The sequence below is a fragment of the Oryx dammah genome, unplaced genomic scaffold (assembly GCF_014754425.2).
Source record: "Oryx dammah isolate SB20612 unplaced genomic scaffold, SCBI_Odam_1.1 HiC_scaffold_28, whole genome shotgun sequence".
In the NCBI taxonomy this organism is placed as follows: Eukaryota; Metazoa; Chordata; class Mammalia; order Artiodactyla; family Bovidae; genus Oryx; species Oryx dammah.
Window position 1 is genome coordinate 110,495,103 of NW_024070212.1, and position 22,223 is coordinate 110,517,325.

Consider the following 22,223-nt stretch of genomic DNA (forward strand, 5'->3'; position numbering starts at 1 on the left):
CTCAGGTTGTGCACTGCCCAACACCGAGGTGTTCCATAGATGACAGTGTGAATGGCTTCTCAGACAAAAGACACTTCATTCTCAAATCCATGACGGGGAGGCAAACATCCACTTCATTCATTTATCAACTGTCTTAGGCCTAGGGATATGACCATGAACAAAGTATCATCTGATAGAAATGATCAATCATCAGGAAATAAATATGGTGGGGATAGTACATGGTGCTACGTGAGCTTGAGAGGGAAGCTTCTAATGCAGTCTGTGGCAGGAAGTATGAGGGAGGGATGGTGGCGGGTGGGGGAAGGCGGTCAGGGAAGGCTTTCTGGAAGAAGCTAAGTGAGACCTGAAGAAAGAATAGAAAGTATCCAGGCAACACGGATGGCTGGGGCAACAGCAAAGGCCCTGAATTTAGAGCACTTGTAAATCCTTGATGAGTAATAATGGGGATGGACCATCGTTCCCAGCACTTTACTTTTCTTTGTAACACCTCCATTGCTATCATCCCCAGTTTAAAGATGCATGAACTGAGTCAAAGCAAGCCTAAATAACTTGCCTAAGGCCATATCTAATAAACGATGGGGCCACATCCTCCCCAAGGCCAGGCCAGGAGGTAACATTTGTGAAATTAAGAATTCAAAGAATTAGAGAAAGTACAACTAATAAGATACAGGATTGGTACAACACAGGATTGGTACAACAAGAGAAACAGAATAAGTCACATTATGCTCAAGGGATGGAACCACTAAAATAATAATTTAAGATCAACATTAGGTTACTGAGAAGTTGTTATAAGTAGCCAAGCAAACAAAATAAAAGGACTTATAAAGGGTTATATCAATAGCTTTAAAAGAAACAAGAAATAATAAGTTAAAACCTACAAATCCTCAAAAGCTTAGGGATTTAAGTAGTAAGATAAAAACAAAATGGGATGGGGGAGGGAAGGAAATGATAGTAAAGCAAAGTCAGAAGCACTGGCTTTTAATAATGGAAATAACCAGAAAGGTAAAATGCAAAAAGAAAACATTTAAAAGGTGATTGATTTAAATAGAGGGAGAATAAGAAGGAAGATAGGAGGGCATGGCAATCTACTCCAGCGTTCTTGCCTGGAGCACCCCATGGACAGAGGAGCCTGGTGGGCTACACTTCCATGGTGTTGCAGAGAGTCAGACAGGACTGAAGTGACCACACATGCACCCAAGAAGGACGGTAAAGTCAGGAAGCCTAAACATTTAAAGAATGATAGGTGAAGTAAACCAGAATAACTAAATGAAGGCCAAATAGCCCTAAAAGGACATTTTACCAAATGGGGAGATATCAACAGTTCAATTGTTACTTTCAAACTGTGGTGCTGGAGAAGACTCTTGAGAGTCTCTTGGACTGCAAGGAGATCAAACCAGTCCATCCTAAAGGAAATCAGTCCTGAATACTGATTGGAAGGACTGATGCTGAAGCTGAAGCTCCTATATTTTGGCCACCTGAATCAAGAGCTGAGTCATTGGAAAAGGCCCTGATGCTGGGAAAGATTGAAGACAGGAGGAGAAGGGGATGACAGAGGATGAGATGGTTGGATGGCATCACTGACTCAATGGACATGAACTTGGGCAAACTCTGGGAGATGGTGAGGGACAGGGAATCCTGGTGTGGGGTTGCAAAGAGGACACAGCTTGGCGACTGAACAACAACAACAGTTAGAAACACCGAAGATATAATTATGTAGGTAAAACCCATGCATCAAGCTCAGGCCAATGCCTATGATTATTATTACTATTAATTCAAATGTTAAAGGAGTTAACAAGATTGTCCTTTTAACCCTTTAAGACCTGAGTCCTTGCAAGTTCTCAAGCCTGTGTCTAGTCTCCTCTAGGCGGAGCAGGAGTGGGGAGAGCTAGGGGTCACACCCGCCCAAAGGTCACCCTAAAAGAGCCACTGGCCCCACAGCCCAGGTCAAGGCCTGGTAGGGAGGTGAGAAATAAGCTCCTTCAACCTCCCAGAGAGAAAAAACGGTGCGAAAGGCTGAAAATAAGATAGAGCTGTCAGAAGTATATGAAATTAGCTGCCTAAACTGTGAAACATAAGTCACGGTTATATTTGTTCTGAGATAGTGTAAGAATAGAAACGATTTTGGAGATGGAACATCTAAACCTCCCCAGTCACCATGTCCGAGTGGCCTGAGATCCCTTTGAGTGTGTCCCTGTCCTCTGTTCATGTAGCACAGCTGATGTTCACATTCATGGCACTACCAGGGCTTAGCCAGTGCCCAGGTCGGGGGGGGGGGTGCTGGAGCAGAAGTCACCTGCCGATGCTCTGTTTCCATGCTTATTGCTGAGGGTACTGGGCCTCCTGTTCTTCTGGGGGAGCTGGAAAAGCGGGTTACCTCCAAAAGGCGTCTGGGCAGGCAAACCCCTCCACATTAGAGCTGCTGTCTTCCCGCCGGGGCTGTATTTACCTATCCCGGTGACATCATGACCTGACTTTGTGAGAACCTTGGTTGGAGCAGTCCTGGGCCCCTGCTGCAGTAGTCTGCACAAGTGTGCCTTTAAGGCTTTGTCAAGTTCCCAGGCTGCAACCTCTGCCCAGGGAGCCTCCCTGCCTCTGCAAACATTGAGTGCTTCTGGTGGTCAGCCATGTGCTAAGTGCTCACGGGGAACGAAACTTGGCATGGTCCAGCTTTCAGGGAGCCGATGGTCAATGCCCCCTGCTGCTGCTGAGAAGTGCTCAGTTGTGTCTGACGGTCAACACCCCCCAGGCCACCGTGATCACTGGTGGGGGCTGATGATTCTGCCCAACCTCCTGGAGAGCGGGACAGAGGCAGGGGGATGGGAGTGGGGGCTGAAGGGTCTCTCTACATCCAGTGCAGCTCAGTTCAGTTGCTCAGTTGTGTCTGACTCTTTGTGACCCCGTGGACTGCAGCACGCCCCGCCTCCCGGTCCATCACCAACTCTCGGAGCTTGCTCAAACTCATGTCCATTGAGTCAGTGAGGTCATCCAACCATCTCATCCTCTGTTGTCCCTTTCTCCTTCTGCCCTCAATCTTTCCCAGCATCAGGGTCTTTTCCAATGAGTCAGTCCTTCCCATGGCCAAAGCATTGGAGTTTCAGCTTCAGCATCAGTCCTTCCAATAAATATTCAGGGTTGATTTCCTTTAGGATTGACTGGTTTGATTTCCTTGCAGTCCAAGGGACTCTCAAGAGTCTTCTCCCACACCACAGTTGGGAAGCATCCATTCTTTGGCGCTCAGCTTTCTTTATAGTCCAACTCTCACATCCATACATGACCACTGGAAAAAGCATAGCTTTGACTACACAGACTTTTGTTGGCAAAGTAATGTCTCTGCTTTTTAATATGTTGTCTTGGTTGGTCATAGCTTTTCTTCCAAGGAGCAAGAGTCTTTTAATTTCATGGCTGTAGTCACCATCTGCAGTGAATTTGGAGCCCCAAAAAACAAAGTCTGTCACTGTTTCCATTGTTTCCCCATCTATTTGCCATGAAGTGGTGCCATGATCTTAGTTTTCTGAATGTTGAGTTTTAATACAACTTTTTCACTCTCCTCTTTCACTTTCATCAAGAGGCTCTTTAGTTCTTCTTTGCTTTCTGCCATAAGTGGGGGGGGTCATCTGTGTATCCGAGGTTATTGATATTTCTCCCTGCAATCTTGATTCTAGCTTGTGCTTCATCCAGCCTGGCATTTCGCATGATGTATTCTGCATGTAAGTTAACTAAGCAAGGTAACAATATACAGCCTTGACGTACTCCTCTCCCAACTTGGAACCAGTCTGTTGGTCCATGTCCAGTTTTGACTTGCTTCTTAACCTGCATACAGATTTCTCAGGAGGCAGGTCAGGTGTTACCAGGCATGGTTTGGTGTTACCATCTCTTTAAGAATTTTCCACAGTTTGTTGTGATCCACAGAGTCAAAGGCTTTGCCGTAATCAATAAAACTGAAGTAGATGTTTTTCTGGAACTCTCTGGCTTTTTTGATGATCCAACAGATGTTGGCAATTCGATCTCTGGTTCCTCTGCCTTTTCTAAATCCAGCTTGAACATCTGGAAGCCCTTTGTATTTATTTATTTATTTTAAAATAAGCTCTCAAAAATATAATAAAAGCCAGCTTTTTATTATGGAAAATTTCAAACATATACTAAAGCAGACAGAAAAGTATACTGAACTCCCCTCACCAGCTCAGCAGTTGTTAAAGACTCATGGCTTATCTTCTTCCATCTTTATTCCTCCTGACGCCTTCCTGGGCCTGCATGATTTTGAAGCAAGTCCCAGATATCTTATCATTTCATCCAAAATCTCTCAGAGTGTATCTCTAAAAGAAAAGGACTTTAAAAATAGCCCTTGTACCTTTAACATGGCTTTAAAAATTTGCAATTTCTTAGCATCATCAAGGGGCTTTCCCCATGGCTCAGCAGGTAAAGAATCTGCCTATAATTCAGGAGACAGAGGAGACTCAGGTTCAGTCCCTGGGTGGGGAAGATCCCCTGGAGGAGGAAATGGCAACCCACTCCAGTGTTCTTACCTGGAGAAATCCATGGACAGAGGAGCCTGGCAGGCTGCAGTCCGTGGGGTGGCGAAGAGTCAGACACACCTGAGTGACAGCACCCACAGCATCATCAATCATCCGATCTGAGTTCAAATTTCCCTGACTGTCTTTGAAACTTTCCCTCAAGAAAAGGGAAAAAGTGTTTGTTTGAAACAGGATTCAAGTAAGGTTTGCGCGTTGCAGTTGGTTGCGTTGCCTGAAAACCTTTGGATCGCTACCTCACTTTTGTTTTCTGCTTGTACTTGGTTGAGAAATTGGGTCATCCGTCCTGCCTGGATTCTGTTGATTGTGACTGCAGTGTGTTTCACTGGCGTCTCTTTCTCCTGCGTTTCTTCTAAATTGGTAGCTCTGGAGGCTGATTCGAGTCAGGCTGCATTTCTTCAAATCTGTGTTGTCACAAATGATTGACTAATGGCAAACCCCAAAACGGCTTCTTTGAATCAAAGAGGCAGCCCCCCAACCTGCAATGACTCGGCATTTGTTTCTTGACTTTACAGATTGTAAAGACTGTGAGAGTCTGCTAGTGACAACCTGAACAAGCATTTATGAACATCTGACAAGCTGCCCCCAGGGTTACAATACATGGAACTTCAACCTGAACAAGCATTTATGAACATCTGACAAGCTGCCCGCAGGGTTACAATACATGGAACTTCTATATTTCCATGGAAATGTGTACAGTTCCCTATATGGAAACTGGTCCTTGTCTCATATCAGCATTCAAAGACTCAGGAGTCTTTTCTTTTTCTTTCCCTACTGATAAGAAATCTTATTTATTTATTTTTTTAACTGGAGGGAAACTGCTTTACAATGTTGCTTTGGTTTCTGCCGTAAAGTGAAGTCGCTCAGTCGTGTCCGACTCTTTGCGACCTCGAGGACGGTAGCCCACCAGGCTCCTCCATCCATGGGATTTCCCCAAGCAAGAACACTGGAGTGGGTTGCCATTTCCTTCTCCAGGGGATCTTCCCCACCCAGGGATCGAACCCGGGTCTCCCACATTGCAGGCAGATGCTTTAATCTCTGAGCCACCAGGGAAGCATCAATCATAAATATGCATACATCACCTCCCTCTTGAGCTTCCCTCCTCTTCCCCCAGCCCACTTTTCTAGGTCATCACAGAGCACCCGTCTGGGCTCCTTGTGTTACATAGCAACTTCCCACCAGCCAGCTATCTTACACGTGATAGTGCAGGCACAGCAAGGCCACTTTCTCCACTCGTCCCGCTCTCGCTGTCCCTCGTCCATTCTCTGCGTCTGCACCTCCAGTCCTTCCCTGCAGATAGGCTCATCCGCACCGGTTTTCTAGATTCCGGATAGGGTCAGTCTACGAGGTTCGAGGTTCGTATTCCTCTTTGTGCTTTACTTCACTCTGTATAGCAAGCTCTAGGCTCATCCACCTCACTACAGCTGACCCAAGTTCATTCTTTGTATGGCTGAATAATATTCCATCGTGTATATGTACCGCACCTTCTTTATCCATTCATCTGTTGATGGGCGTCTGGTTGCTTCTATATCCTGGCTACTGTAAATAGCGCTGCAGTGATTGCTGGGGTACATGTGTCTTTTCATGCACGAGTCTTTAACGGCAGTGAGGGATTTCATGCAATGATCGTTTTGGAGCTGGATCCAGGGAACCTTGTCACAATATTTAATAATTAGGAAGGTTTGGCTGGACCAACCAGAGCAGAGCTGTTAACGCTTAGTGAGGATGTCCTTGGCTGCCCCCTAAGTATAAGCCCTGGGGTGAATCTAATGCTTAATGCAGGCTGACCATCCTTGGAACAATTAGAAACTTCTGCAGTTCCCTCAGGTCATTGCCAGGAATAGACAAACATGTCTTCACTGGTAAGGTCAGCGGACAAATATTTTAAGAAGCATCAGCCTGCCCAGTTCAGGCAGAAAAATTACCCTATGTGAAATTTTATAATGTAGTTTAATTTTATATAGAAATGGTCAATTCATAAAAAGCACATGTTTGCATTCTATCCTTTTCTCGTATGTGTGTATCTATATTTATCAATTTGGTGATTTTGTGAGATGAAGTGATTTCTGGGACATTGCATCTATAGTAAAGACCCAACTTATAACATCTTGACTTGAGAGGACTTCTAAGAGACCAATCTGGTGATGAACTAGGGGTACCTTGGGGCTTTGCCTACTGTGGGCATTTCAACAGTAACACCCTCCTTTGCACGGCCAAGTTTATCCTGCAATACCTCTATTGGGGCAGTCTGGGGGGTGGGAGAATGTGCGGTGTGGAGTCTAAGCCTTTGATTGATGGTCTGGCTGTCTTACTAGCTGTGCAACCTCAGGCTAGTTACTAACTTTGAGTCTTAGTTTTCTAATCTGTGAAATGGGAATAACATAAGAGACTTTAAAGTGATAGTACACATCAGTTCAGTTCAGTCGCTCAGTCGTGTCCAACTCTGCGATCCCATGAATTGCAGCACGCCAGGCCTCCCTGTCCATCACCAACTCCAGGAGTTCAGCCAAACTCATGTGCATAAAAACCCTCAATAGAGATTAGTTCCTTTCCGGTATTCCTGTTTCTAGCATGTCTATAGTAATTGTGTTCCCCTCCTGCTGCACTGCCCACCAATACCCCTGCTTGTGGTCGTATGGAAGAGGACTCGCAGCACACCATTGGGTGAGCAGTGGACAATTCTAGAACCTCTGGGGACAGGCACTGACCACTAAGAAGAACATACTTCTAGCACATGGAGGACTGGTTCCTTGGCCATCTGAGTCTCAGAAGACAATGGCCCTCTCTTTAGCTTTCAGCCCCTACTGCTCTGATTTCCATTCTTCTACTTCTCACCTCAGCCAAGTCCCCTTGGGCATTCCCTCTTGTGGGAGACCCAGACTGTAACTACATGAGACATGTTTTGGGTGCCTGGCTCTCCTTCACACACTTCTCAAAGATTCTCCCCAACGCAGGTCCCTCTGAAGTGGGAATGACCTCATTAATCCTGCCTCTTTTTTTTTTTTTTTAGCTGATTGGCCCAGAGCTAAACACCTGGCCCCAAGATGGCTAATCAGATTGTTTCCCTTTGAAATTCTCTCTTAGAGATCCAAAAGTCCCCACTGGCTGTGGAGAGCCAAGTTGAAAAGTCATATCAGCTATGGCTGCCATTTGGGGTCATACGCAAGGTGAGGAGCAAGAGAAGATGGTCTGAGGAGAGAGCAGAATACAGCAGTTCACAGAGCAGAAAGAAGTCGGGCCCTGGGACCCTGAGGAAAGGAGGAAGTGGCTCTCCTGATGGCATTTCCCTTCCGATACAGTTGGGTTTCACCTCTTTTACTTGGATTCTTTGAGCTTCCAGCATCCTCACCACATGCCCCTTTCACTTGAACAAATTTGTGTGGCTCTAATCTTTGCAATCAAAGCAACTGTGACCAATACCACGGTGGAATTCCTCACAAGTGTCATAATATGGGAAAAACAAACAGGGCATGATGATTGGAAAGAAAGGATGAAAACTGTCTTTATTCACAGAAGGCGGGGTTGAGTGCATGGAGAATCCAAAGGAATATACAATAGAGCTACAAGCGACTGAAGAGCCTGAGCTACTCCGTCTTGTAAAAGAACTCCATTTTGCAAAGGTACCGGGCAAACAGACTTAGACTTTGGATATTGCCTAAACTTGCCCCACTGTGCACGAGCCAATCAGCCCTTAGGTTAAACCTCCTGACTTTAAGTTCAAGAATTTGTGATTTATCTTGGAAGTAATGATTTACCTTTGTGATTTACCTTGGAAGTAATGATCTACCATGGAAGTAAAAAAACCAATCAGAAATCCACACACAGCCCTATAGAAGAGGGTAACCAATCAGTAGTCCTTCAGCCTGAACACCCCCTTTGTTACCCTTTCACCTGAATATTCCCTATATAAGCAGTGTAACCCAAAACTCGGGGCTCCTCTCCTTAGCCGCTGCGTCGGAAATGGTGGGAGCCCCAGCTCGACCTTGGTAATAAAAACTCTCTTACTTTTGCATCGGATACCGGCTCCCTGGTGGTCATTGAGAGATTTCGCGACTTGGGCATAACACGACCTTAATCAAGGTCACAGGGTACTGAGTGAATGCACAGAGATTAATTGCATTTATGTATACTACTAAAAGTGGAAGTGAAAGTCACTCAGTCGTGTCTGACTCTTTGTGATCCCATGGATTGTCCATGGAATTCTCCAGGCAAGAATACTGGAGTGGGTAGCCTTTCCCTTCTCCAAGGGATCTTCCCAACTCAGGGATCGAACCCACGTCTCCCGCATTACAGGCGGATTCTTTACCAGCCGAGCCACAAGGGAAGCTCCATACTACTAAAACAATTGAAAAATTAAATTGCAAAACACAAGCATTTAAAATAGGATCAAAATTATTCAATACTTAGGAACAAATATAAATAAAATATGTACAAATCTTCTATAGTAAACTATAAAGTCATTGCTGGATTAACTTAAGGAGTACCTAAATAAATGGAAAATTAGGACATGGTCATTGATTGGTACCTTAAATTGTTCAATCTTCAGGTGTCAATAATCTCCAAATTTATCTATAGAGATAATGTAATCTTAACCAAAATCCTAGCAGACTTTTTTCAGAAGATAAATTGACGAACTGATTCTAAAATTTATATGGAAATGTGAACAACTTAAAATAGCCAAGACAATCTTAAAAAAGAATAAAGTAGGAGGGTTTACTCTACCAGATTTTAAAACTTATCATAAAGCTACAGTATCATCTAAGACAGTGTAACATTGGCATAAGGAAAGACAATTAGATCAATGAAACAGAATAAAAGTCCAGAGAAGACCCATGTGTCTACAGTCAGTGGATTTTTGGAAAAGCAAAATCAAAACCAGAGAAAACACGAAAGCAATTCATTGGGAGATCCCAGGAGTTCTTTTTAATAAATGATGCCAGAGCAACTGGATATCCATATGGACCATAGACTTAAATGTTAAAGCATAAAACATCCATAAGGAAAGCATAAGAGAATCTCTCTGAAGTACTCAAATCTTTCTTAGAAGGGAAAAGGACAAACAATAAAAGAAAAAAATAATGTTAGTTGTCAAAATGTCTGCTCTTTAAAGAACAGGACAATTAAAAGACAAGCCACAGACTAGTAGAACGTATTTGCAATTCATTTATCTGATCAAGGGCTTGTGGTCAAGAAGTATAAAGTATCCAACAAATTACGAAATAATAATAAATGGGCCAAAGACTTGAACAAGAACTTCACATAAGAAGATACATGAATGGCCAACAAACATACAGCATCATGAGTCATCAGGGTGAAATAAAACTTAAAACCACAGTGAGAAACCACAGTGTATTAGAGTGGATACAGTTACAAAGACTGACCATTGCAAGCACTGGTGAGGCTCTAGAGCAACCAGAACTTTGATATCTTGCTGATAGGAGTATAAAATAGTCAATCAATCATTTTGAAAAATTATTCGGCTGTCTCTAATAACATTAACTACTAATGTTGTGTGCATGCTTAGTCGTGTCTGATTCTTTTTGACCCCATGGATTGTAGCCTGCCCAGCTACTCTGTCCATGGGATTTTCCAGGCGATAATACTGGAGTGGATAGCCATTCTAGTCTTTAGGGGATCTTCCTGACCCAGAAATCAAACCCGGGTCTCCTGCAGAGATTCCTGCAGGCAGATTCTTTTCTGTCTGAGCCACCAACATTAATGTTGACACATATTAACACCTATCCTAAGACCCAACACTTCCACTTCTGGGGACACACTCTGGAGAAATGAGTACATACATCCATAAAAAGACATTTCTAGGAACATTCATAGCAACTTTGTAATAGTCAAAAATTAGAAGCACTCCAAATATTCATTAACAGAAGGATGGATAAACAAATTGGGGTAATAATTCTCAGCAATAAAAAACAGTCTTATACACACACACACACACACACACACACAAATATGAATCTCAAATATGTTGAGCCAAGTGAGAGAGACATCAGGATGACATACTGTATGATCCTATTTTTATGAAGTTCAGGAGCCAGCAAAATTAATCTAATGGTGCTGGAAACCAGAAGATGTTTCTGACGAAGAAGGATGGTTATTAACAGGAAAAGGGTCTTAGCTTCATGCCTAATGTTCTAGATCTTGGCCTGGTTCATGGTCAACTGGGTGTATACGTGTGTAAACATTCATAACTATGGACTGAATTGTAATCCACCACCTCTACCACAAATTTTTATGTTGAAGCCTGACTCCCAGTGTGATGGTATTTGGAGAGGGCATCTTTGGGAAGGTGGGGCTCCCATGAAGGGGAAAAGACCAGAAATCACTTTCTCCCTCCCACGATGTGAGGACACAGCAAGAAGGCGGCTGTCTGCAAGCCAGGGAGAGAGTCCTCCAAGAACCCGACCATACTGGCACCCTGATCTGGGACTTCTGCCTCCAGAACTGTGAGAAACCAATTTCTGTGGTCTAAGTACCCAATACATGGTATTTTGTTATGGCAGCCTGAGCTGATGCATTCATTAAGCTGTATACCCAAGATTTGTATATTTTGTTGTAATATAAAATTTAGTTTAATAAGTACTATTAAAAATGCCTTTATGAAAGCATTTACTATAATGGCAATTACAAAAAAAAGAGAGCTAAAATATTTGGGGCCCAGCATGAGATAACATTCGAGTCCTTCTTCAATTGCTTCCAGTCTTTGCACATTGTAGAGTTCTCTTTTTTTAAAAAATTTTTTGAAGGGGTTCAAATTTAGATCAGAAGCTTGCATTTACATGCACAGATTACCAAAGAGTCAGAGATTATTTTCCTTTCTTAGAGCAGAGGGGACTTTGGGATTTAGCAGGAATGGATGGTTAACAGCATTGGGAAAGTGACCAGGGGCACTGAACGAGAGATGCTCAGAGTCAACCACGGCACTCTATATGAAGGACACGATGTACAAAGACAGGGACACAGAGAGACGGGGGATGACAGAGACCAAATCACTTTACAGAAATAAGGATCTGAGCCTCGGAATGCCATGGTGCTAGTAGAATGAAGAGCGAGCAGGAGAGGATGAACAGCACACGAAACGGTACCCCAGACATCGCATGTCAAGCAAATATTGACGTGGTGGCTCATTAGCTGTTGAATGGTAGTGTTTCCCAGGAAAAATTCATATCTAGAGCTTCACATAAAAGTGGCAACTCAGAGCTGTGGAAGCCTGACAGCCCATCAGGAAGTTTTTGTCTAGAAAACTTTTCCATTACAGGTACATGATGACCTACCTGGCCATAGAAATCCAGCTCAGAAAACATAATAGAAACAAGGGTCACAGGGGGCTTCTGAGACTGACCTGGATACGCTCTCCGAAACCTCTGTCCTCATGAAGCCCAAGACAGAAGGAACACAGGTGACCTCTGTGGGCCAAGCTGGACTCACTGGGAGGCCGACAGGAAGGGTTCTCATCTCCCCCTTGACTCCCCACTTCAGCCTGCTCTGTGGGTTGGAACTGCTTGTCCAGCCTTGGGTGAAATTTCAGGCAGACCACGTGCAAAGCTTTTCTAGTCACTCTTGGCTTATGAACAAATGGCTTTTTTTGCTGGGTATAAAAAGTGCATCTGAAAACTCTTTCAGAACTCCAACACCTTCCGCCCATGCAGGCCTCCTGTGAAACCTCTGCTTCATGCTGTCTTCTCTGCATCCTCCTAACTGCATTTTGGGTCTCCAACAAGCTTTTGGGGGCTCCTCAGAAATGCCATGTTGGTGGGGAGGTGGTCTCTGACTGCAGTTCTTGGGCACGTACAAAGCTCTCAAGCTGGTCACTCATGACTCTCCAAGTTTCTATAGCCACTTCCTGCCAAGATCCACCTGGACCCTACCAGGCAGCCTTTTGGGTGAATCCTTTTCAAAGTGGTTCAGAGGTGGTTCCTTTCCTTGGGGTCCACACTTGATTCTAAGAAAACACACATCTCTGCCCTGCCTTTGGTGTAAATAACCCCCTACCAGCCCTCTCCCTTCACCCCCCATGCAGGCTGCCAGCCAGCTCACCTCGAGATGTTTCACCCCTTGTATCTCCCACATTTGAGATTTCTAAGACCCCTCTCCCCCACAACCTCTTGAAGCCCCCCTCACCATGGTCAAAGTGAGAAGTGTGTCGGTTAAGTTGGTGTATCAGCTTTCCTGGGACGTGATGCCTAGATATTTGGTCAAATGTTATTCTGGATGTTTCTGTGAAGGTGTTTTTTCAGCTCAGTTCAGTTCAGTCGGTCAGTCGTGTCCGACTCTGCGACCCTATGGACTACAGCATGCCAGGTTTCCCTGTCCATCACCAACTCCTGGAGCTTGCTGAAACTAATTTCCATAGAGTCATGGATGCCATCCAGCCATCTCATCCTCTGTCATCCCCTTCTCCTCCTGCCTTCAATCTTTCCCAGCATCAGGGTCTTATGAGTCAGTACTTCACATCAAGTGGCCAAGGAATTGGAGCTTAAGCCTCAGCGTCAGTCCTTCCAATGAATATTCAGGACTGATTTCCTTTAGGATTTACTGGCTTGACTCCTTGCAGTCCAAGGGACTCTCAAGAGACTTCTCCAACATCACAGTTCAAAAGCATCAATTCTTTGGCACTCAGCTTTCTTTATGGTCCAACTTTCACATCCATACATGACTACTGGAAAAACCATACTTTGACACTATGGACCTTTGTTGGCAAAGTAATGTCTCTGCTTTTTAATATGCTGTCTAGGTTTGTCAGTGCTTTTCTTCCAAGAAGGTGCTTTCAGGATGAGAGTAACACTTAAACTAGCAGACTTTGAGTTAAGCAGATGACCCTCCTTAATGTGAATGTGTCTCATCACCCAAAGTGTTGAAGTTCTTAATAGAAAAAAGACTAACCTCACCCAAGCAAAAAGGAATTGTGCCAGCAGATGGACTATGGGCTCAAATGACAGCAGTAATCCCCAACTGCTGGCCCGCCCTGCAGATTTTAGACTCAGCAAGCCTCCACAGTTGTGGGATCCAGATCCTTTAAATGAATCTCTCTCTCTCAGGCTCTCTCTTTCTGTCCCTCTCTCCATATCCTGTTCTGTTTCTCTTTCTGACCTGGACAGACTCAAGGAGCAGCCTCCCATAGGGACAAATGGACAATTGAGGGCACCCTGACAATTCCCTCCAAACAAAACCTGGCAGCTACTCTCAGCTCTACCCTCTTTTTAAAAATCGAATGTTAAGACATGAAAACATTTATGTGATAATTGGGGAGCAGCCAGTGTCCTGAATCCCGCTTGTTGAGCCCTTGACATGGGCATTCTCATTGTCTCTTGGAGTGTCCTGTATAGGTGGATGGACGCTGATGATGTTGTTCTTGGCTCCTGAGACTTATCAGAGACAACAGGAAGCAGTTGCTCCTAATATATAATTCTGTTCAGTTTGGTTGCTCAGTTGTGTCTGACTTTTTGTGACCCCATGGACTGCAGCACGCCAAGCTTCCCTGTCCATCACCAAATCCCAGAGCTTGCTCAAACTCATGTCCATCGAGTCAGTGATGCCATCCAACCATCTAATCCTCTGTCATCCCCTTCTCCTCCTGCCTTCAATCTTTCCCAGCATCAGGGTCTTTTCCAGTAAGTTCTTCGCATCAGGTGGCTAAAGTATTGGAGCTTCAGCTTCAGCATTAGTCCTTCCAGTGAATATTCAGGACTGATTTCCCTTAGGATTGACTGGTTGGATATCCTTACAGTCCAAGGGACTATCAAGAGTCTTCTCCAACACCACAGTTCAAAAGCATCAATTCTTTGGCACTCAGCTTTTATTTATGGTTAAACTCTCACATCCATACATGACTACTGGAAAAATCATAGCTTTGACCAGATGGACCTTTGTTGACAAAGTAATGTCTCTGCTTTTTAATATGCTGTCTAGGTTGATCATAGCTTTTCTTCCAAGGAGTAAGCGTCTTTTAATTTCATGGCTGCAGTCACCATCTGCAGTGATTTTGGAGCCCAAGAAAATAAAGTCTGTCACTGTTTCCATTGTTTCTCTATCTATTCGACATGAAGTGATGGGACCGGATGTTATGATCTTTGTTGTTTTTTGAATGCTGAGTTTTAAGCCAGCTTTTTCACTCTCCTTTTTCACTTTTATCAAGAGGCTCTTTAATTATTCTTCACTTTCTGCCATAAGTGTGGTGTCATCTGCATATCTGAGGTTAATGATATTTCTCCTTGCAATCTTGATTACAGCTTGAGCTTCATCCAGCCTGGTATTTTGCATGACATACTCTGCATATAAGTTAAATAAGCAGGGTGACAATATACAGCCTTGACATACTCCTTTCCCGACTTGGAACCAGTCTGTTGTTCCATGTCCAGTTGTAACTGTTGCTTCCTGACCTGCATACAGATTTCTCAGGAAGCAGGTCAGGTGGTCTGGTATTCCTATCTCTTTAAGAATTTTCCACAGTTTGTTGTGATCCATAGAGTCAAAGGCTTTGGCATAGTCAATAAAGCAGAAATAGATGTTTTTCTGGAACTCTCTTGCTTTTTCTATGATCCAGTGGATGTTGACAATTTGATCTCTGGTTCCCCTGCTTTTTCTAAATCCAGCTTGAACATCTGGAAGTTCTCAGTTCATGTGCTGTTGAAGCCTGGCTTGGAGAATTTTGAGCATTACTTTACTAGTGTGTGGGGTTGCAAAGAGTCGAACACGACTGAGAGACTGAACTGAACTGAACTGAACTGAGATGAGTGCAATTGTGTGGTAGTCTGAACATTCTTTGACATTGCCTTTCTTTGGGATTGGAATGAAAACTGACATTTTCCAGTCCTGTGGCCACTGCTGAGTTTTCCAAATTTGATGGCATATTGGGTGCAGCACTTTCACAGCATCATCTTTTAGGGTTTGAAATAGCTCAGCTGGAATCCCATCACCTCCACTAGCTTTGTTCGTAGTGATGCTTCCTAAGGCCCACTTGACTTTTCACTCCAGGATGTCTGGCTCTAGATGAGTGATCACACCATTGTGGTTATCTGGGTCATGCATATCTTTTTTGTATAGTTCTTCTGTGTATTCTTGGCACTTTTTCTTAATATCTTCTGCTTCTGTTAGGTCCATACCATTTCTGTCCTTTATTGTGGTCATCTTTGCATGAAATGTTCCCTTGGTATCTCTAATTTTCTTGAACAGATCTCTAGACTTTCCCATTCTAACGTTTTCCTCTATTTCTTTGCACTGATCAGTTAGGAAGGCTTTCTTACTATTCTTTCCTATTCTTTGGAACTCTGCATTCAGATGGGTATATCTTTCCTTTTCTCCTTTGCCTTTAGCTTCTCTTCTCAGCTATTTGTAAGGCCTCTTCCAATAACCTTTTTGCCTTTTTTCATTTCTTTCTCTTAGGAATTGTATGTAATATGTACTTGCTGCTGCTGCTGCTGCTGCTAAGTCGCTTCAGTCGTGTCCGACTCTGTGTGACCCCATAGACGGCAGCCCACCAGGCTCCCCCGTCCCTGGGATTCTCCAGGCAAGAACACTGGAGTGAGTTGCCATTGCCTTCTCCAGTGCATGAAAGTGAAAAGTGAAAATGAAGTCGCTCAGTCGTGTCCGACTCTTCCCGACCCCATGGACTGCAGCCCACCAGGCTCCTCCATCCATGGGATTTTCCAGGCAAGAGTACTGGAGTGGGGTGCCATTGCCTTCTCTGAATATATACTTACATGTAAGTAAATTAGGTCCTTGTTACTATATCTCTATATAAATCGAGCCCTGTGGGGAAAGTAACATTAGGAAGCGAAGGGAGCCTCACCACCTCCTGGTGGGACAGGTGGCCCAGTCCATGCTTCCCAAGGGTAGAGATGGAGACACAATTTCTCATAACCATCCAGGACTTTGTAGAGTGTGAAGTTTCCAGGAATGAACTTGATGAAATAATGAGGGACTGGCTTCAGGATTTTGTCACAATCATATTTATCATAGTGTAGCTTACAAAATAGCAAAATGAAGTCCACCAGGACCTCCCTGGGGGTCCAGTGGCTAGGACTCTGTGCTCCCAATGCAGGGGGCTGATTCCCACTAATTCCCATTGGGGAACTAGGTCCCACTTACTGCAACTAAGAGTTCTTATGCCACAGCTAAAAGATCCACATGCCTCAGTGAAGATCACAGATCCTGTGTGCCTCAGCTGAGACCTGGCACAGTCAAAGAAATAAGCAAATACACACACACACACACACACACACACACACACACACATATTTACATTTACGTAGCAAAAATGTAAACCTCCTCCAGGTCAGAAATTGCTGTTGCTTCCCTTGTATCCATTCTCCTTTCTTCTTTCCTGTGGAACCAATTTACTGGGTACAGAAATAGACCTGATTTGAAAACAACATACATTTTTCAGCTTCCTTGCAGGTGGAGGTGGCCAGATGACTGACTTTTTGACCCAGTTTGGCCACCGGTTGTTAAGTAAGCTTCAGGGAATCTCCTGAAAGGAAGGCAGACTCGGCTGGCATGTGCCTGCCTATCCTCTGCTTTTCTCCTTCCCTCCATCTAAACTGTGGCTGTGATGGCTGGAGCTCTGGTAGTCGTTTTGACAGATGGTGGAGGAAAAGCTAGAAGGAACCTGGGTCCTTAATGGCTTGAGAAGCTGCTGTCACAACTCTCCAGACTTCTTCCACACAAGAGCGAAATAAACCTCTGTCTTGTTAGGCTGTGTTATTTGGGTTTTTTGGTTACAAGAAACTAAATTCAGTCCCAGCTGATATAATATCCAAATAGCCAAACAACAGGAGCATGATTAATTATTCACAATCCAATCATACTATAGATTATTTTATAGCCTTTAAATCATGGTGTAGAACAATATGTAGTAATATGATATACCGGCATACTTTGTTTTATTTCACTCTGCTTTATTGTGCTTCATAGATATTGGAAAGGCTTTTTTTTCTTTTACAAATTGAAGGTTTGTGGCAACCTTGTGTTGTGAAATGATGATCAGGATTTTTTAGCAATAAAGTATTTTTAAGTTGAGGTTTGTACAGTTTTTTAGACATACTACTATTGCACACCCAATAGACCGCAGTGTAGTGTAAACATAACTTTTATATGCATTGGGAAACCAGAAAATTCATGTGGCTTGTTCTTCTGCAACATTCACTTTATTATGATGATCAAGAACCAAACCCTCAATATCTCAAAGGTGTGCCTATATTGTTAAGTCGGTTTCAAGATGCCGTGTATACAAGATCCCAATTTATGAAGAGAGAACATGCATAAGACATAGAAGAAAAAGACTTGAAACAGTTGCAACACACAAAAACTTCTGGGTGGTGGTGATGGCGTGAGTTTTCTTGTATTTAGTTTCTAAAGTTTCCTAACTTTGTGAAAGGAGAGTAACAGTGGAACTTTTTTTTTTTTAAGGAAGTTGTAGAGTTTTTAAAAATATGAGCAACTAAAACACTTGTGTTATTTTTTAAACACAAGGCGCTCTTGGAGCTCTGCCAAGACTTTGCAGATCAAACCCTGTTACACTGTTTCATGAACCAGCCCCTCGGGATTTGCTGTCTCTTACCTTGTTCTCTTGGCTCCCGGGTCTGTCTGGGTTGGTATCCTCCAGAGATGCTTTCTGCTCTGCGGTAAATTCAAGGTCAGGGGTTCATTGACAGAGTTTTCATTTTCCAGTGGATCTGCGACATGTGAGAAACGTAGGGAGTCAGAAACGTGTATCTCCCGTTTTCAGGCAATTCTAAGAGACTGTAGCAGCTGTCATCTTGAGAGGGGAAGGGAGTGGAGTGAAAAGGATGCCCTTCCCCTCAAGGCCCTAAAGAGGAAATTGCCACTCTTTGTGCTCTACTAAATGACCTGGAATGCCATCGCTAACAAAAGTCATACTTACAGTACAAGACATTTCATAGCCACGCATATATCCATCCATCCATCCGTGCATGCACAGTCGAAAAAAGAAAATCATGAATGAACCTGAAAACTTGGATACAAACCTGGTTAATGTCTCAGAGGACAACAGAACCATAACCTGGTGTTATCCTTTCTCCTGGACAAAATCCTTTGCAATTTACGGGTTGTTTAACATCTAACTTTACAACGTCTGAGTCCTAATAGATGTTAAGTAATAAATCACTTCCCCTAGAGTGTCCGATCAGCTTAGGTGGGGTTGTCAGTTAATGTTCTACTGTGACTTTGAATGGATCAGTTCAGTTCAGTTCAGTCCCTCAGTTGTGTCTGACTCTTTGCGACCCCATGAATCGTAGCACGCCAGGCCTCCCTGTCCATCACCTACTCCTGGAGTTCACTCAGACTCGCGTCCATCGAGTCAGTGATGCCATTCAGCCATCTCATCCTCTGTCATCCCCTTCTTCTCCTGCCCAATGGATACCCTTCAGCAAATGAAACGGAGATTGTCTTCACCTTCCAGACCCAGATCACAAACCGCTGACTCAGAGCACCAGCTCCTTTCCTTCTCAGAGGGTGGAAGGGAGAGACCTGGTGCTGGGTGGCCTGTTTTGTCGGCTCCTTGGCAGAAGACTGTTTTCTCCTTGGACCCTGGATCAGAGGACGCTGGGCTGTCTTGAGAGTTAGATTCAAGGAGTCAAAATGAGGGAGTCACTTTACAAATAAAACTCTGAGTCTAATGAGAGTATTTACAGTCTGAACGTAAGTGATGTCTTTGGTTGTGGGAGGGCATGCTGTGGTCCCTGTGTCTACACTGGGGTCTGCAGCCTCCGTTTGTCTTGGAGGCCACAAACTTGAGGCTCACGCGTGCTAAGACCTTTCAGTTGTGTCCGAGTCTTTGTGACCCTATGGACTGTAGCCTGCCAGCCTCTTCTGTCCATGGGATTCTCCAGGCAAGAATGCTGGAGTGAGTTGCCATGCCCTCCTCCAGGGGATCTTCCCAACCCAGGGATCGAACCCACATCTCTTACGTCTCCTGCATTGGCAGGTGGATTTCCCCATCGTCAATCCCATTTCCCTTCCACCCTCATCTCAGACACAGTCCCACAACCACCTTTTCTTCTGCTCAGGAAGACCCCCCACCCTGACCCTGGGCAGCTGTATCTGCTCTCTTCTGCTTGCCACCCTCTAACTCTGTAAGTCCCCAGTGGGGTAGCTGATAACTCCATGGGACCATTACACACTTGAAACGTGGCTTGTGTGACTAAAGAAGTAAATTCTTCATTTAAAAGAAAATTTAAGCTAATTTAAATTTATATGTAAAAAACAGAGTCAATTTCATTATTGGAAAACCTTTGAGGATATTTGGAGTAATTTGAGGATTGTTTCTACTTTAACTTCTGGCTGTACATTTAATAACTTTTCTGGCTGTAAACGACTCTTTAACTGTGCATTTTATGAAATCTAAGTCCAGATCGAGAATTTCCAGTGAAAATTTAGTATGCAAATTGAGAGAGATTGTAAGAATAAAATACTCAACAGATTTTCACAACAGTGGAAAAAAGGAATATATAATATCTCATTACTAATTTTTATATTGATTATTGACTACATGATAAAGTGATGGTATTTTGGATGTATTGGGTTAAATAAAATGCATTGTTAAAACCAATTTTAGTCATTTCTTTACTTTTTAATGTTACAGAAATTTAAATGACTTATGGGGCTTTCACTGTGTTTCTGTTGGACAGAGCTTCTCTAACCCTCTTCTCTGCCCAGGCTCTGGTACCAGAAGGTGAACTCTGGCTCAAGCCATATTGTCACTAGCTGCATGATCTGGCATAAGTGACTCAATCTCTCTGGGTCTCAGTTATTTTTTTTAAATCTGTAAAATGGGTATGGTAGGAACCACGTTGAAATGCCTGCCTACCTCAGCCACTGAGTATCTACAAGTGCTCAAACAAGTTAGCTGCTGTTGTTTCTGGCCATGTCTTAATGCAACCCTCAAGGCTCCCCTAAAATATCATCTTTGTGGGGAAGGGTCTAGTTCTTTGCCTTTACCTCTCTTGTAAACTTTGACTCATTGCTTGCAATAAAATGACATCGTTACAGTATTGTGGATTTTCTCAAAGGGCGGAGACTCCCACTTCTTTGTATGTGAGTATGTGCTTTTAATTCTTTAAAACTTTTATTTATTTCTGTGGCTGCCTTTGATCCTTGTTGCAGCACGCAGGGTCCTTGTTGCAGTTCCTGGATTCTCTGGTTGTGGCACACGGGCTCACTAGCTCCGTGGCATGTGCGATCTTTGTTCCCCAACTGTGGATCAAACCCACATCCCCTGCACTGCAAGGCAGATTCTTAACCACGGGAAGTCCCTGCTTTTAACTCTTATGGAAATTTTCAAACATATACAAAAGTTGAGAGAGTAGTGCAGTGTATCAGCCACCCTGCTGCCATGACTACAGTCTTCCCGTCACTGTGTTTCTCTTGCTTCGCAGGGTACTCAGCACACGGTTCTGTTTGTGGTCGACGGCAGACCACCACACTTCCTTTGCTGCTCCTTCCATCGAGCAGTGGAGTCAGTTTCTCCATCTGCTTTCTTCAGGACTGGCCTTGTGAGCTGCGGGGGCCGTAGACTGTGGTGGAAGCGACTGTTGGGCTCTGGCCTGGGTCTCAAGACCTGGCGGCTTCTGCTCCTGCTCTCTGGGAACCTGCCACCTCGTGGACAAGCCGAGCTAGCCTGCTGGTAGCCAGCGACCACGGGGAGCAGAGACAGACAGTCCCAGCTGAGGCCCTCTGGGACCAACCAGCTCCCTGGCAGCCCGAGAGGCTGTCCTTGACCTTCTAACCCCAGCTGAGCCGCCAGTCCACTGCAGAGGTCAGACAAAGTGGCCCGGAGCCAGGAGCCATCCAATCAACCCCCAGAATCAAGAGAAATAATAAACATCATTAATTCCGTCTCTATGTTTTAAGGCTGGCTTGACATGTGGCAAAAGGCTATTCGACAGATTTTAGCACAAGTTTTGGAACAAGTTAAGGTCTCCCCAGCACACACAGGGCAGCGTGCTGTCTGTCCCCCAGAGGCTAAGAAACTGTCACCCTCTCTACAACCCCAGCATGCTGTCCACCCAGCCCCTAGGCCAGCCACCGGCAGAGGGGGCTCAGCTCTGACAAACCCCATTTGTAAGCGTTTCTGGACTTATTCTGCTCACCAAATATGCTTTGAACAATATGCTTTCAAATATGCTTTGAATATGCTAGATAAAATGTGCCAGGAACTGGTTTAAAAGATTAAGGGAAAGGGATTTCCCTGGGGGTCCAGTGGTTAAGACCCCATGCTTCCAAAGTGGGGGTCTCAGGTTGGATCCCTGCTCTGGGAACTCATGGAACTAGGATTCCATTTGCCATGCAGTGAGGCCAAAACTTTTTTTTCTAATGAAGGGATCCTGCTGTAAAGCTTCTCCCAAGGTATTGCTGTTCAGCCACTGTCATGTCCGACTCTTTGTGACCCCAGGGATGGCAGCACGCCAGGCTTCCCTGTCCTTCACTCTCTCCTGGAGCTCGCTCAAACTCATGCCCACTGAGTCGGTGATGCCATCCAACCATCTCATCCTCCGTTGCCACCTTCTTCTCCTGCCCTCAATCTTTCCCAGCATTAATCCCAAGGTATTAATCTCACACATTTTCAGGGCAAAAGAAACTCTCTGAAACTCTCTGGCTATCGATGGAGAGAGAACAGGATAGACTCTCACCACCCAGGAAACTCATGTTCCCGGACATCCG

The 22,223-nt window shown here is 44.3% G+C and overlaps 1 protein-coding gene across 2 annotated transcripts in view; it reads right to left on the reverse strand.

Annotated features, from left to right (window-relative positions):
- The window catches only part of NGEF (neuronal guanine nucleotide exchange factor), a 131,058-nt gene that overhangs the window by 69,459 nt on the left and 39,376 nt on the right, over nucleotides 1-22,223 (reverse strand). For both annotated transcript variants that reach the window (XM_040231781.1, XM_040231780.1), the window contains one exon: nucleotides 18,103-18,217. In XM_040231781.1, coding sequence (XP_040087715.1) covers nucleotides 18,103-18,217 — 115 coding nt within the window. The remainder of the gene's footprint in view (nucleotides 1-18,102; nucleotides 18,218-22,223) is intronic.